This window comes from Galendromus occidentalis, unplaced genomic scaffold (genome assembly GCF_000255335.2).
Source record: "Galendromus occidentalis unplaced genomic scaffold, Mocc_1.1 scf7180000077284, whole genome shotgun sequence".
Lineage (NCBI taxonomy): Eukaryota > Metazoa > Arthropoda > Arachnida > Mesostigmata > Phytoseiidae > Galendromus > Galendromus occidentalis.
The window spans coordinates 199,153-216,799 of NW_003805272.1; the positions used below are offsets into that span (position 1 = coordinate 199,153).

The window sequence follows — 17,647 nt, forward strand, 5'->3', positions numbered from 1 at the left end:
CCTCTCTGTTCGGCTGCCGACTCTCCGATCGCTGCCCGGATCGGTTGGAAGTACCATCTGGTTGCTTCCTTGCTCCCCCTTTGATCTTTCCTCGCAGGGGCCGCTCTCGTGGGCCGGCATAAGGTGCACGGAACTTATTAGCAGAACGATCGCACGAGAGACCTGCAATCTCGATTCGGCTCGTCTGGTTGTAAATGGGTTCAGCGATATGTTTGTCCGACTCATTAGAGGCGTATCGAATGTTTTCCCCACTCGATCCGGTGTCGACGGAAATTCACAATTTCCGCGGAGCTACTCGCCGGCTGCTGCAAAGTTCAGAAAACCAATGAGGTTTCCGAGAATCAGCCGTGTACTTCCCGGGAGCAAGGAATGAGCAGAGCGGCCGATATACAAACACGATATGAGAACTATAAATGAACACGGATTTCCGTCTCTTTCTCGAGAGAGGCGACCGCCGGACGGGAGAGAAACCACCAAACAATCGAACGGCTGTTCCTTTGCGGTCGTGTCGGAGCTGTTGTCCCCAACGTTTGCCAACGTGTTGAGAGCTTATCAGGATGACAGATCTGCTGATTTACCAGATACCGAGAGCAGTTCCATTAATATCTTGGGGAGCTTTTTCGATACATCCGCAATCATCGCGCCGGCAGGCTTCCCATTCTCCCAAATCACACTCGGAATACTTCGGATGCCTGAGCTCGAGAATGTTCCTTTGATTCATGTGGTCACCGAACGATAAGCGGGAGGGACACCCTCATGAGATTCGATCGGCTGCCGCGAGAGACCGTCAGTTGATGGTATCACGAGCCGCCTCGTTTTCCCTCGATTACCTTCGGATGGGAAACGTTTCCCCGTGGAAACACATGCGCTCAGCGCAGCTGCTGATTGTTGTTGCCAGTTAGAAATGTACCTTCCGGGCTTTGCAATCCTTCTATCGTTCAGATAGGCTCGAACTCAATCCGGATGCAAGTTTATCATTTATCGGTATCGGTGATTCCATCAGTTTCCCATCTAATCGAATATTGGTCGAATATAAGGGCTCCGGTCGATGGGCTCAGGGTCCTGGCGGAGAATGCCGAACGCGAGTTCGAGGCGTCGTCGAGCTGACTGAGAATTTATTGCGGTCTCTCACAATGAAATTTACCGCGCGGACCCAAGGGGTCGACCGATGGCCAACAAGCTATTCAAACGATTTCAGCGGCGCCTTAACGATACAGGGAGCAGCTCGCTGGAAGTCGTCGACGCTTCCCTCGACACTGTGAGCGAATATTCAACGAAAGCGACTATCGGTCCCGAGACCGATAGAGTAACGTGCCCATTTCCGCGCTCTCAAACAGATCTTCGAGCCCTGCTCCGAAGCCTAGCCTGAGCCCGAGCAGGCGGATCGTCGGGCAGGCCGGCTGGCTGTCGCGGGCAGGTTTCGAGCAGCGCCGTCGAAGTCGTCCCTTGCTCTTTCCCAAAACCCTCTCCGGATTCGGTGTTGTGCCGAGGCGTCGTATTGATTCGAAAAGTTGAGAGTAAGAGACCCACAGTGGGAGAATCAGACAGACAGACACTTCGTGTTTGGCAGCAGTCGTGCCTGAGCCAGCAGCGAGTACGGTTCGATCCGAACGTGGGAACGGACGTCCGCTGAGCAATGTGATCCGGAAGATCCGTGCAGTGCAAAGCAGAGACCGAAGAGACGAACACCGCTTGCCAATGGAAGCAGGGGTGGCAGTGCAGGCTCCGTCTCGCGCTGAGTGCTCTCATCTGATTCAGGGTCGAATGACGTCCTGCGGGGACGAAACAATTTGAACGCAGGCGTCCGATGCCAAGAGGTCTGCTTGGCACGATGCGTGGATCGTTCCTGAGACCCCTGACGCGACGTCTGAGTTTGTGTCTCGTGTTGTGCTCCCTATCGACGCTCGCCTACATTTGCCTTCTTGGTTCTCCGAGACTACAGCTGACTTCGTCTCTCAATGGACTGGTCGACGATCCTGGGGGCGATGATTCTCCGCAAACCGGGTCCGCAACCCAGGCTGGTCGTGAGCTGACCTGTGACATCAATGGTTTGCAGCATGTCAGCTGTCTCCGTGATGGGCTCGAAGTGTTCCTGCCGTTTAGCTTCATCCGCAAGTACTTCGAGGTGAGTGCTTCTGGCCATAGGTACCGACTTGGTCGAACATCGTACGGTGAACCCTTCAGAGCTAGACGAGCTCTCTCAGAACTCGAACGAGGTTCCTTGAGACCGTCTGCCAAAGGTTTCTCCTTTTTCCGCGATACAATGAAAGGGGAAGAGCGATTTCCCAAAGTTCTCCGGCTGTTGTGATCACCGCCGCGGCGAGGCCTCCTGCCTCGTTAATTTTTCGACATTCGACGTAGGTATTCGGTCAGAGACTCAAAAGTCGATGATTTTATTCGATGCTCGGAATGTCGTTCAGCACATAACCATACCACGAAGACGGTGATTACAGAATGAGCGATTCAGTCGAGTGCCCGCCTACACCATGTTTCTGGTGTTCACTCTTATCTCATTCGACAATTCAGTTCCTCAGCGGCTCGTTCTCCTCGGGGAGCGAGGGACAAACAATCATACTAATAAATAAACAGTTCCGCCGATAAGTGTCGATTATACCGAACGAGTCATCTGAGGCTTTGAACTCCAGTCTCCGATATGAGCGAAGCTCGGGCCAGCTGATCGGAGCTCTGGGTCTCCAAGTGAACGGAGCTCTCGTGTACCCGTGATTCGAGATCCCGGCCTCGCGCATCGAATCGCGTCCGATCCTCATCAGTTTTCTGTCGCTGATTAGCCCGATCGGAAGGAGAGACAATCCCCCGTGTGCGTGTACAGAACTTCACTGAGGTGCTAATCGACCGCGTTCCAGTCAATCGCGGAACTTCTATGCTTCGATCCCCGCGCAACTGATGCATGGAATTGAAGCGAGAGCAAGCAGGTCACGTTTAAGTGTTTCCCAACGACATAACAGAGTCTCTTTTTGTCAGTTACGTGCTGTCAATTTGATACGGCTTCAACTCGCAGCGGGGGGTAGGAACTTTGGCGCCTCCGACAGTACTGCCGCGCCGGCGGCTCCCTTGTAGCACTTAGTTGCGACATCGGGAAACAAGCAGCTCAACTTCCCGTCCCAATTAGGATAACATACCCGCACCGGCTCTCCCGCATCCCACCCCCTCGACCCAGAAGCTCCCTAAGTGCCCCTTTGCCGAACAACATTATAATAATGATTCGAGATGAATGCGCGCGGTACAGAAACGGCACCGAGAAACTGTGAGAGACTGTCGAGACCGTCGTCTAAAACTCTGTTTCGGAAGCTCGCATGTCATGCGAACAAGCGAGCGAGAGTGGCAGAAAGATTGCTTTGAGATCCGCACGCAGCGCGAAAAGGGACAGCCGAGGGAGGCGAGTCGCTCTCCGTTCGCCAGTTTTGTCATGACACATGAGCTAGCGGCACAGCACGACAACTAAGTTTGAAACGATTGCGCCTCCCCAATTGTTGTTTCCACTGTAACTGCCTTAGCAGCTGTTGTCGCTGTAGCAGTCGACGTTGTCGTTGTTGCAGTCGACGTTTTCGTTGTTGCAGGCCTTGCTCTTGCACGGACTGTACACCGGTCGTGCTCTCGTGAAAGGACCGAACGATGGCGCAATTGTGATGGCACTATCAAGTTACAGTTAGGTGGATGGTATTTTAGCGAGGAGCGGAACGGGGCATGGCAGCGACGCCAGCAGCGGGATCGTATCGGAGGCGGCCAGAGCCGAGGCCCAGGACTTCATTAATTCAGATCACACAACAGGGCCGGCCAGAAAACTTTCCCCGGGAAGTTACGAGAGTTTGTCAATCAGTTGATGACGTAGCTTGATTGAATTCAAAAGATGAGCCACGTTAGCTCCGTCCAGAGGGATTCTCATCCCCCATGAATTGTTTCTTCATGGCGACACTCGCGCAATGAGATTGACTCGGGATCGGTCCACAGAATCGGAGCAGTTTCTCCCTACAGGGATATCCTTCCATAGAAAAAAACAGCGGCTTGTATTCCTGAGATGGAATCTAGTAAACAACGGTAGAGAATGTTTGCTCGTATCGCGTGCGCTCGGCTTTTCCGCAGCTCGGATTTTCCAATCATTTTTACGCCTGAGGATGGGGCTTAAGCGACGACAGCGAGGCTCGTCTACAAGATCGTGCGATAGGCGGGAGCAGTGTCGTTTCTGAATGTGAACGACACGAGCATGAATTCTGATTTCCGGGGGGAAAGGAGAGAAATATACGCGAGGGGTTCAATCCAGCGATCGGCTCATGTGCGGCGGAGCTTGAGGCCTTCCCCGCTCAAGCTCAGATCTCTTCTGAATCGAATCGGCCGCGGGTTCTGCTGGAAATCCGGCTCCTGTCCTCAAGGCGGCATGAGGCTTGATCGATTCAGTCGGTTGTTTGCCGGAACAGGCAGATATCGAGCCAGCCGGGACTACTCCCGAGTTCTAGATTCCCAGCCGAAGGATTAGTACGTAACGCAATTGATTCTCGGATTCCTCATCGAGCTCGGATCCTCGTGATCCGTGATCCGATAATATCTTCCGGTGAGCGCCATGGACACACAAGATTGGAGATTCGACATGAGTCCGTGACTGTGGAATGTTCCTCTCTAGAAAACTCTTCATCGGATGCGAGGTCTTCGAACGTCTCGCGACTCCTCCATTCATCGGTTGTGTTTCGACGAGAGGAACAGAATCGTTTCTATCTATCAAGAGTCGAGAGGATCGCACCAGCTGCCTCAGAACAATGTATTCAATGTTTGAGAGCGTCTCGACACCCGGCTGGCTTTCCCGTCGAGAAAAAAAACGAAAAGAAAAGCCTGCCTCCAATTGAGTGTCTTTGAGGGGATCGTAGAGACAGGATCGCAGGGCCAGATCAGTGTACGATTTGTCCCGCTCTTTTGGGAAGCACCGAAGGTGGGGAGAATAATTTTGAACAGTGCGAACCCCATGACCTCCTGGGAGATGTCATCGCCATGTGGAGTCGCGTCGCATGGACTCAGCGAATTCTCAGCGCGTGGTTCCTATCTGTGAGCGTACTCATCATAACAATTAGTCTAAGCGGATCTGAATCGTGACATTCAGCATGACTTCAACAGCGCATCATCATCGCGCGGAGTATCTCAAATGTTGACCGTTTGAACTCAGGATAGTGACCTCCGACTCCTACTCTGGAGCAAACAGGATTCAAAGAACCGAATTCCGGGCCCCTGTCCGAGCTCCCGGTCCTCGAAATCGCTCCGGTCGGAATCGCCAGCTGAAAGTCATCGCACTCCCAATGGGAGCGCGATATTCCGAAGTCAATTCGTCGGCGTGGACTCTCAGATCAGTGCCTCGCGGGAATCCGCGCGCCCTACGAGTCACTCATTCTTGCAAAACAGCTCGAACTTCTCTGGTTGCGGAGTCTACCGGTCGGAATGCGGCAGTCCGGGGTAGGCTCGAACGGGAGGAGAAATAACAAATACTGTTTTTCCCCAAGCGGACATCATCCGCGGATGGCGGAGATTGAGGTGCTTTTTCGGAACTTCCGTGGTCCAGTGCGATAGACACAATAAATGACAATCGCTCCAAGCTCCTTGAGGTGGTACAAATTAGTGTTCGGCCTTCCAGTCGCCAATCGAAGAACATATTTGACTGATCCGGACCGTCCTCAAGGTGTTGCAGAATTCTCCCTGAAGCTCCAACGGATGTCCGGACTCCGCTCACCGGAACACTTGTTCTCAGAAGGCTTAAACCTGGAACATTAGATACTGGAGTCGATCCGGGCATCGTGAGCCGTCACTCTGTCAGCAGATCTTTATTGAGCGTTTCAAATCTGTATGTGCCTACAGGATTTCGGACTCTATGGAACGACCGAGCGGCTGGTGAGCAATCCTTCCGCTCTCGACGAGATGGTCCCCTCGAAGTCGGGACAATTAGCTGATCCGAGTCTTAATGAGTAGGGTCGCGATAGGCGGAACGTGACACCGTCGATCGCCGTTACGAAACGTTAATTGAAATGGACGGAATGGAATCAAAACTGCTGAGCCGAGACGTCGAGATCCAGAAAACGGATCGGGCTGTCGATCAACACCTCTGTGAACGATCTCATCGGTGAGAGATGAATAATTGATAATCATTCTATCTATTCAAAATTAACTTGCCGCTCGGGAAGCGGAAACGATTTTGCGGTCATAGCCTCAAGCGTTGTAGCCAGACTTACTCTTCTCGGAAAGTCCTCGGAAATTGATTTCGAAAAAGCGTGAGACCCGAACGATGCGGGAATTGTAACTTCCTGACGGCATCTGAGATTCGTCACTATGGTCCGCCCTTCTGACGGCTTTGGACTCGGAGATCCGTCGAGTCGGATCGATTTGATGGAGCAAACAAATACGGAGCTTTGCGCATTCACATCGATACGTCGCCGGTCGATCTTAAACACCCGTCGGAGAATTCGCATACCCGTTCTCAATTCTGAGCCTCGGCATTGGGAGAGCACGAGACAAGCGCCCTGCCCCGTAGATGGAAAATGATTTCCCCGGATCGCTCGGTGTCTCCTTTGAAGAATAGCTGTTCGTGACTGAGAGCGAAATTGTTGTTGGAACGAAAGCGAGCTCTCGAGAAGCTATCGAGAGGCCTGCTTCGAATGTACGAGTGGAATGAGCTGCTGGGAATCACGTTTCATCGGGGTAAATGTGCGTGTCTGTTGCGAGCATTCGCTTCGATTTATCAAGTATTCATCGATCCCGTCGCTTTCAATGCTGCTGTCGGCCGTCAACCACCATGACCGCTGAAGGAGCTGGGATTGGTTGAGAATCGCTCAGACGGCAGAGGCTAAGCGAGACGACCATACACCACGATGCTTGGAGAGCTCTGCAGCTCCGTGTGTAGTTTTCATTGTTGTCGCCATTGTTGTCCTCTCAGCTATCGCTTAAGACTGCGCGAGACAAAGGGCCACCTGCCACCACCTGTTCTAGACTGCTGTCTAAGCCTAGTTCCTATAGAGTCACTTGGTTCCTGTGGTCACGTAGCCGACACCTAGGCGACGCAACAGCTTCCTTTGTTATTTCGGAAGGCGCTGAAAGCTCGTTGATTTGGGTCATTCGCTTTTTATTCGCCCTTTGTCGTCTTCCCGGCGAACGAATCAGGGGTGAGATACCCGCGCGGAGTCGCTTGTCAAGTCAAGAGTCGGATCCGAGAGTTTCGAGGTCTCGATCTCAGCAAGTCTCTGTCGATTTCCAAGTATCATCTCAGCGGAGCGGCGACGACGACTTCCTCTCCGCAACGGAAACTTCGAATCGTTCCGGAGGTTCGTTCCGGACTGCTTCACCGAGTGATTGCTCGCGCTCCGAGCTCCGGCTGGAGGACCTAAAAAAACTCGCGCTCATTCGAGGATTACATCGATGATTTCTTGGCTTGGATTCTGAGCCAGGCGCTATCCGTGCGGAGAAAAGCCGCTCTTTTACACGCGTATGAATATTTATGTCAGGGGGCTTTCAATGCGTGTCGGCGCAGCCTGAGGGAGCAGATGCTGAGTTTTTCTTCAGGGGCTGACGTTGACACATCGGTCTGAGATTGAGGGACGCATCGGTTTGCAAGGTCGGACCCTGGTAGTCGAGGTCTACTGGAGCATCGCTGAGAACTCAGACTGAAGTTGGAGCCATCAATGACGAGACATCAGTTTCCGACGTCGTCAATATTCGTCGATTATAGAATTCTCGATTTTATTGCTGAAGAAAAAGGCCACTGAGGGGAGGGAATCAGTTTGGACCTCTACGACAGCTACCCCCTTCTGCCCACACCGTTCCTCGGTCCTCGGCGGGATGTTGTTCATTCGGAGAGCCATTCATCGAGTCGAACACGAGCTCGCCAGCCTGACGCAAGATTCCAATCGCGAGAGCTTTACGCTCACCCAGAAGCGACTGCGATGTCGTTCCGTCGAGGACCCGGTGAGACTCTGAGATATTTAATGAGTTTCAGCTCCTGAAGGGAAAGTTGCTCCGACTAGACGGCTCCCGCGAGAACGCCATCAACATAGAAATGAGTATGACGTCGGCATAATGAGGTATGACCCTCTTAAGACCAGCGATGTATTAGAAAAACAGATTGCAAATCACCAGCTCGTGCCTATCTCCCGAAATGAGAAACTTGAGGAACGAGGAACTTGCAGCACGAATCTTCGGAGTCGCGAAGTAAAACACCCCAGAGAGCGAACCCGGACACGATTCAGAGAGTCTTCCATGGCTCGTTGCCCCGAACGGGGTCTGGCTCCCTCTGACGAACGGTATGCAGACGCGTCTTTTTTCACGTCCGGCAAACTAACAGCGCGGGTTCAGTTCGGGAGAAATGTGCTTGTTTTGACAAGTTTCCCTCATTCGACGAGCCTTGTCGCCTCGCGACTGGTTTACCCATTAGATCTTCCGCATCCGCTCAGGATCCCGAGCTGGCTCAGCTGGCGAATCGGAAACCAAACCATGAGGTTCTGTCTTATGAGTTCTTCGAAGGATTCATCCGCATCGTCGGAGCAGACCTCATGCGCAGGGCCCGGCGATGGATTGCGCTCCTTTTTCCCGATTGTCTTGCTTCCTTATTCCTACACTCGGGGGACTTCCAGATCGTCGTTTGATTCGGCGTAGGATCCGCGCTTGTCAGCAGTGCTCGATGAGACTGTGAACTGAGGCATCTCGTCATCCTCTCCTGATGTTCTCTGGATGCATACACCGCTGAGTTTATTTCTGTTTATTTCTGTTATTTCTGTTAGAGTTTTTTACTCGCTGATTTCAACTGAAACTATCAAGACTCTTCGGAACTACATCCTCGAATAGTTGCCTGATCGTGGAGAGTGTTTTCGCGAGATTGCGGAAGAGTTCCCATGTGTGTACTAATACATGGTAGTCGGTAGCATATTCCAGCTTACGGACGCTTCATTAGGGGACAACATGATTATTATTATCGATTGATCCGCTTCGTGAGATCGATCGAGGCTATCTAGCATCAGATGACCTGAACGGAGTATTAGATGTTCGGTGAATTCAAACCCCCTCATTTAAGGGGCGTAGAGACGACATGGTAGTTTATTATCGGTGTTCGAAAAACTTACATCTCGGATAATTGGATGCCACGCGGCGGAAATTCACGAAAATCACCATCAGGTGAGTCTGGGAGAGGATGTACTGAAGACATGCGGAGGCTCGCACGAACATCGAGCTTTATCTCGACGGGGGCATCGTCCGCGTCAACCGTGAGATATTATTTCATGGTTCCGTTATCCATCATCGTCATCCCCCCATGATGAATCATCTCTGCACAGGCGGGGATAAGACAAGAGATCGCGTACTCGACACGATTATCTTAAACGCGTAGGCTGACCGGAGGATTTGTGCGTGACGTTGTGTGTTTTGCCAGCTTAGTCAGCGGATGACAGGGCGACCGGCTCGCCTCCTAAGCCCGCTGAGACATCGACCGGGACCCTCTTGTTTTTAGGAGCAAATCTCCGAATGTTCAGCTCCGTTTGCCCGTTTCCATTATTCCGATAAGTCGTAGTACGCTGCGAGAGAATGCAGGGCATGAAACTGCCCGGACCTCGGAGGATCGGACTTCTTTTGCATTTTCGTTCTCGCACCATCGATGAGAAGAACGTTTGTCAGAGAAACTGAGGGTGCTCCATCCGATGTCATTTGCTCGCTACCGCGCACCGTGCTGATAACGCGGTGGGAACGACTTCGCTCAACGCGGAGTTGCCCTACGACATTATGTAGTTGTTGATTTGTAACTAGCCCTACGCCCACTCGCTAAGGTTATTCTCCAGCAGGCAATCATTCAGTCTGTCAGCCGGTCGGTCGTCCTACCGTATGGACAGCTTATGAGAGATTGCGTGTCGGCAAGTATGCGTGATAATGAACGTCCCTACGCAACTACAGGAGCGCTATCGATAAACATGTAGGCGATGCTGCCGGTGATCGGTTTCGTCGCAGTTGCCTGCCGGTCAGTGTCATCAAACCTGGTCGGTATATTCGAGTCCAGCTCCAGCAAAAAACCCAAATGAGAACTCGGAGCTGATTCCCTGGAACTCGCCTTGCCCCAAATCGTCGACACTCCCGTGAGCTAAATTGAGTTTCCTCCCCGAGAACGTGGGTCGTACGGGTCTGTCGGTCGATGCTGAGAACATCCACGACCCGTAATGTAGCCTTGGGGCGTCGATGGCGGAATCGCCCCATCAATCAAAATGCACAGTCTGTCCGCGAGCTAACGTCCATTCCATTCCGTGGTTTATCGGACTCTCTGGTATGGGATGTGTAATTCGAGACGTGTAACTCGGACTAGACATTAGGGTTCGTAGTTGCGACTCTCCCCCGCCGTCGCCTCGGTCGATGTGCTCTCGGTGTCGTCGCTCCTCCCTGAGCTTACGGTGTTGCTTGGTTTTGTCGCCCAATGTCACTACGAAACGATCCCAGCGAGGAGAAGAAGAGAGCGACATCGACAGTCGAAGACACACTCGAACGGAACCGAGGAGCTCTCCCGGAGCGATCGAGCTGCGAACTCTTCCTATCCCGCTTCGTTCCGGTCCCTGTCCCTCGTCTCGCTCCTCCTCGGCCCTACTTTTCACGGTTGATCTCGCTACCCGACTGCGATCTAAAATCACACCCGCTCGAAATCGCGCGGTCGGAGGCAGACGAGCGGTGGAAGCAGGACAGATAAATTGAGCCCCCGTAGCGGGTGACAGTCTCGTTAATCAGACGATTTTTCTGCTGATTCTGTTTATAAATACAGGTCGATGCCATGCGCTCGTTTGTCCTAGCTTGTAGAGTCCGTAAATTCTGTCTGATCCCTTCGTAAGCCGAGGGATACATTCGATTCCCGGACGTCCATCATCCGGGAGGGCTAAGAAACCTTTTGACATTGAACTTCCTGACCGGTCTTGTGGACGCAGGAGAGGATTCCCTTCGCCGTCGGAGACGATTCTGGTGGGGACCTATTTGAGGTTGGCCCCGTTTCGCTGCTCTCCTGCCGTTCGCTAGGACTCCTTCAATGGCTTCCCCGCAGGGGAGCCGGTCTGTTTACTGTTCCACGTCTGTTGCTTCCGACGGTACCTTAGCTCGTAAGTGGAAGCGGCGTCGTCGGTTCTCTTGCACGTTATGCTCAACTGCCTACGTTGTTGCCAACTTCTACGCTCGATCCTCAACCACGTTGCGTCGTCGACGCCGAGCGATGACGACGACGGCAAAAATTCAACTATCCGACGTTTCACGACCTCGTCCTTGTTGAGCGGAGTTCCGGGTCCTTGAACCAACATGTCCTCTGCTCACGATCAGATACGAATAATTGGACAGGGAGCGGGGGAACTCTCTGCGCAAATCTCGCTGAACGACCCGGTAAATTATTGATTTCTCCGGCTATATCCAGCCGTGTTTCCGAAGAATAGAAAGCTGGAAAAGTGGTGTAATTGGAATGTTGATTCAAAGTGATGTGCGAGCCGACGAACGACGGTTGCAGTCGATGGATCTGCAACAAAAGCGCCCTCCAGGGAAGATGCGGGACGAATCTATCGAATCGCGAGACGAATCGGCAGAAATAGTTCTTCTTCCCCTTCCACGAACCAGACGAATCGGCTGGGACGCTGGGAGCCAAAATGGTCACCGCGACACTAAATAAAGGAAGCCATTCAGCATCTGCGACAACCACCTGGCCCACTGACAACCTCGAATCACTGCTGTCGAGTTCTCAGCGGTCCTCTGGGAGGAACCGTGGCGCCGATGTATCTCTTCGCTCGTCCAGAGTTTGTATTAGAATTATGGTCACAACAATCTGCCCGATCGATAGCATCGACTGGCAAATAGAGCACGTGATGAGAGCAGCCACCGACGCATCCACAGCGGGGCATAACTCCGTCATCGCAAGGCTCTGCTCTTTACGCATAATATCCGTCATCCGACTCCGTCGGGAAACTGAGCGCTCTTGTTGAATATCGGACAAGCACTCGCGTCGGTATCCGCGCATAGTCCTAGACCAGGTCACGTCTTCTATCCTTTCAAAGATTCAGCCTGACGCTGTTTACTGTGGACAAACTTGGCTTTCACCTTTGCACGAACGCCTGCACCTCTCCACTGAACTTTGTCATTGTTCAGCGGTGCCGTCGTCACCGCTGCTCCTCCTGCTGCTGCTGCTGCTGCTGCTGCTAATCTGACGTATCGATTTTCAATGAAGGATTCGGGGGTCGTCCCCCGCACCGAGGGAAACGACCAAGGGAGAAGATGTGTCTTGTCTGTTTTTCTCATTTCTCTGCGGTGCCATCTCCCAACGCCTTGATGGTTGAACAGACGCTTTTCCTTTCCGTCATCATTGGATAAGGCTTGCGCGCCTCCGTTCTATGCGACTCGTTCCCCCTTTAGTGGATGTTTGGATGGACGGTCGGTGGGTGGGTCGATCGTTCGGATCGTCTCTCGGTCGAGCGACGAGCGGGCTGGTGGCCGCTCGGTCATCGACGGGCACTGTATGTGACGATCGAATGAGGCTAGTGGGACTCGCCGAGACGAAATGGGAAATATATCTTTGCGTCGCAGAGGCATTTATCCTTTTCCACCGATATTTGGCTTGGTTTGCCTTCCTGCCTCCCGGAGAGCAGACAGTAATGAGCTCTTTCATGGTTCGATCATGTGCGTACTAATCTCTGACAGGGATGTTTTAAAGGGAAGGCGGTCATATCGGCCAACTCTGATAATGTTCGTCCACACGATCATAATTGTCTTCATGAGACTCGAGCTATTTCCGTGCTTCGACTCGTGATCTGAGCTGGGCAAGGCGGAATCGAGTGTTCAAACTGTGTGACAGGTTCAATTTACTCGACTCGGAGAGATGCAAACAACTCCCCGCGGTTTCCGTGTCACGAAACCTACCCGCCCCAGACCGAATGAACCGACCGTGTGGTGGCAACAGCATGGCCTGTTTATTTATGTGTACACATTCAATCCATCGCACCGATCATCGATTCGTTCACCTTGCAAACTTCATAAACACCTGAGTCCATTGTGAAAAGAAAAGTCCATTGTGAAGCTCTGGACATCATCCATCAATCGTTCGCTCGCTTGGAGCTGGTCTAGCTTGTTCCATCAATCACCCGTGCATCTACCCGGTAGACAGCTCGTCGCTTCGGACGTCGGTAGGGTAGACTTTAATATACTAGGTAGCTGTGCTCGAAGTAGCCCAACGCGCTGCGACCCAACTGTTCATCTTGCTTCGATCATGGCAATTCAATTTCAAGCTCAGGCCAAGCGTTCACGAAAGTGGCGGCTGTTGCCTTTCGATTCATTGTGTTATTTATACATGAGTTGATAGATTTTGAGGGAAATGGGTCCGACGGCTAGTTCCCAGTGCGGCCGCTGATCGATTGATGCGATCGCCGGTAGCTCGGTCAAGGCGCGGCGTGATTTGTGATCGAGTCGAATCCGGCACAAGAGCGGGGCCTGGTTCCCCGAATTCCCCGCTTCGTTCTTTGAGTTTCCCAAGTGAGCTTCCGGCACAGACATTCCTCAGGCCTGGAGTCTGAAGCTTTCCTGTCGAGAGTGGAGACTCGGACGCGGGTTCAAGGCTCCGGCTCCGGCCCGGGATCTTTGAGCCGGAGTTCCCAGTTCGAGCTCCGTCAGCGAGAGTAGAGTGACGGTGGGAGGTCGAGGTCCCGGCAACATTGTTTGCAACCGACTCGTTAGCCAATTAAATATCTCCTAATCCCATCTCTACAAGCTTATCCTCGGAGGCTTATCCCTGAAAGCTCACTCAGACATTATTGCGCAACGAATCTTGCCCTGTTTTCGCTTCCGGGCTCATTTCGTTACGCAGTGCTCTTCGGAGAAGTCGACAACGATTGGATTTGATGATTGCCTGTTTTTGCCAGTGCTGTGCGACGATCCTCAAGGAACGGAAGAGAAGAGAACCCGACTTACGTTGAAGGGGAACTGGAACGCTGAGCTGGCTCGACACACAGACCGGCCGTTACCGTCGCTGAGCTGTTGACGAGCTCCAACGTGTGGTGCACGACACCGTTATCGACTTTTATGACGTCTATCAAGACCACTGACTAGGAGTCGTCTTGGCGGTCGGTAAACGACCGCCTCTCGCTGTCTTGAACTTTTTCGTTTACTGTGGAGGGCGGAAAAACGGAGGAAAGTGAAAAAATGAGAAAAGGTGTTCCTTATCAACCTCCGCACTATATCTTCTTCCTTCTCGCTCTCACTGACGATAGAGCTGACGCTGCTCCGTGCAGGAAGGACATCGCGGACGGGGAGTAGGTCGAAAGGGAGCTCCTCACTTTCCCCTAAAGGTCTTCATTATTTAGAAAGAAAAAAGGAGATTTGCTGCCAGCAGCTACGAGGATACCACTTAGCTCAGACTGCCGAGAGTCTGGAGTGAAAGAGATATACGACAGAGAGCAAGAGCTGGAGGGAGTGTGTCACATAAGGAGGAAGGGGTGGATTCGGGCAGGTAGCGAAGAGGGAATAGGGGAGGTGGGGAGGGGGAGTAATGTCTAGGAGGACCGCGCATGACTAGGGAGAGGCAGGTCCTGAGGGCTTTCGTCATCGTTTTATCATTGCTGGTGCTCTTCACACAATCCATTATTTTTCCATTGACAGCTGCGCGGAAAAAAAAAGCAGTAGGCAGCTCAGAGGAGCATGGCGAAGTGGGAGGCGCGAGTTGGCGCGCGCACAAAAATACCCGTATTGTATTCTCACGATGCACATACGTCCCGAGCCTGCGTTTGTTCCGACGGGAGGGAACAGCGGGAAATCACAAGATGAGAGTCGGAGTCAGGATCGCGATACTTCGTTCTCGGGAACGAGCGCGGCGGATGATGGAGACTGGAGAGGATTGACAGAGACTCCGCGAGAGAAAATGGGGAGTTGCCTCGAACAAGAGTCGAGCGGGACGAAGGTGGTCAGGGTGGGCCCGGGAGGGGAATAGCGGGAGTCGAGAAAGGAAAAGGTGAAATAGCGCAAATTCTTCTGTTGATGTCGTCCTTGTCATCCTGTACTTTGTACGCTCGTCGCCTGCCTTCTTGTGCTCCGCCTGACTCGATCCAGCCTCTCGTCGACGCCGACAGCGTTCGCTGGAGCATGGCGTACTGTTCGATCTTTTTATTCTCCTGTCCGTTGTTCCCGTTCATTTCGCTCCTCCGATGTTCTAGATGGGCGACTTTTCACCGGTCTGCCTCTGACGCGGCTCTCTCGGTCACCAGCAATTTTTTCTGCTGAAGACCTCCATCCGGTCCGAATAGTTCGCCCGTCTGGTTGCCGTCGTCTCGAGTTTTCTCGCGCGAGACGTCTCCCCGTAGTACTATACAAACTCCGATTCGATCGTCGATGTGTCTTTCCCTTTTCCTTATATTCCTCCTTCGACGGCTATACATAGTGCGGCCCGAGATACGCATTCGTTGCCTGAAGGAGTACACAGAAGTCAGCGTCGTGGCGAAAGGAATATGACCGGTGAGAAACCTCGAACCGACAGGCTCGGGGAAAAAGCTCGTACGCATTCATTGATTTCGGGGTTGCCGAGTAACGTTTCGTTTGCCGATCTTATAATCGCGCCCTTCCGGGGCACGCCTTTGAATTCGGCGTTTGATTCTCGTTCCCGACGGGTCCGACGAATCCTCTCGACGGTGATGTGCCGCATTTTCCGTTCTTACGTATACGGAAAACATGTTACGTAAAGCCACATCGATACGGACGGGGCGCAGACTCGCAACAGGCTCCCCGCACGAGCCTACATCAAGCGAATGAAAGTCGGTCGGGCGGTCGGACTCACAATCTCATTCACCAACGTCGCCGGCAGGGCTTTTCTGTCTCTACGTTCCGTGTTCGTCGACTCATTCCGGAGCGACAAGGCAACGTCGACGGCGGCGGTTACTTGCGCAAAGAAGAAGATAAACACATTTGTCGTACGGCCGCCGCTGCTGGTCTAGTTGGCGACTACGAACACACATCGAAAGACATACAAACAACACAGCCCGCCGACACAGCACCGACTGCACACGGACGCAGGAAAGAAGCTACTAACGCTGCCTTCGGCGAGCTTGTAGCTGCTGCTCCTCCGTTCCTTGATGCTCTGTATCTTGTCTTTTTCCCGGGCCGCCTGCTGCCGAGCATCCTGGCCGAGCCTCTCTAGCTTTGTGCTCCTGAGCACTCTAGTCAAGACCCATTCGCCATCGCACTCATGACTCATGAGTGTCCTGATCAATACTCGAGACGTTCTCCGTTCGTTGCCTGGACGGGACTCCTGATCGTGCGGTGGGTTTCCAGTATCGCGTTTCTGGTCTCCTGATGAGCGTTCTGGCTCGGGCTCCTGCAGGTCTCCTGTTTCCTCCTCGCAAACTCACACACACTGACCCATGTCCCCCCCAGTTTTCCCCTGGACGGGTTCTCTTTTGTGTTTCGGAGCTTGTTATCCTCCGCGAGTCGACCTGCTGCGCTTTGTGGACTAGTTTACCCAGCCCTGAGCCACGAAATCTCCAACCTACTCCCATCTGCTGCGCAAACCCGACCCACCGGTCGGCCACCGACTGTTCGGTTTTCCGTCGAGTGGAACAGCCGAGCCTGCATTCCAGCCGGGAGTAGGTACAGAGGAAGGAGCCTGTTACCGGTACGAATTGAATTAAGTCCGCTTGGTTGAAGTAGGACCCTCCGTTCCCTTTCTGCCCTTGCCTCGTGGGGAACGGCTGAAGTAAAAGCCGCTTTGAGGTCGCCAGGCTCGCTCACTGCTATCTTTCATCTCCGTATCGCCCTCGGTGCTCGGGCTCTCACGCGCGCGCGAACGACGCCCTCAGCTGCGGCTTGACGTCGAGCCTGTCTCGCGGTAGTTCTCTCGTTCGGAGGAGTGGGACACGGTGGGCCCCGCTCGTTCGTTCCGTCGTTCATTCGTTCGACTGTTTTCGTTGACTCACAATACACAATCTCCCCCTCCCCACGTCACCCATTTCCCCCATGGATGACGGTACCGGTGGAGGTCTGATCGAAGCAGGGGAGTTTGGCTCACTTCAAACGGAATTCCGTACGAGCTCGGCTTAGTGGTTGCTGGCGGTGAGAGGGGTTCGCCGGCGCCGCCGGAATCGAGCGAGTTTCCCCATGCCTCACCGACGATCTCGAACTTTTTCTCGACATCGACTTAGCACTCGTTGACCCATTCGGTCGCCGTCGGAGCCACTTATGGATCTGCGAGTCAGCAAACCCATGAGATAACTGCCCTCGAATACCGGCTCTCCAGCCCGCCGGTGCCAGGGCGAGCCAGCCGGAAGCTTGGTCGGTAGAAGGGCCGACCGACGCGACGGCTGCTGCAATTAAGCCGGAGTGCAGTCGAAAAGCAGATTAGCTGTCGACACCTGCCTGAATAAGAGACGAAAGAACCTCGAGCGTCGGACGGGCGAACGGAGTTGTTCGATAGGAGGTGCGCGCTGGGAAGAAAATGGCACTCGGTCTCCTGGAGACACGCGACCGAATAACGAGCTACAGGCGGTGGCTCTGAGAAAACGCATATTGCTGCTTCTATTGGGTGACTCGAATAATGAACTAGGTAGGCACGCAGGCAGGAAGGCGGTCGGTCGGTCGAGCGGGCAGTCAAGCAAGCGAACAGGCAAGAAGTGTGCTGATAACGACGCAACTGAGT

General features: G+C 53.2%; 1 protein-coding gene across 1 annotated transcript in view; it reads left to right on the plus strand.

Moving 5' to 3' along the window:
- The first annotated feature begins 1,831 nt into the window (after positions 1–1,831).
- The window catches only part of Hsepi (D-glucuronyl C5-epimerase), a 38,446-nt gene continuing 22,630 nt past the window's right edge, over positions 1,832–17,647 (plus strand). The window contains exon 1 of the mRNA XM_029111114.1: positions 1,832–2,125. Coding sequence (XP_028966947.1) covers positions 1,832–2,125 — 294 coding nt within the window. The remainder of the gene's footprint in view (positions 2,126–17,647) is intronic.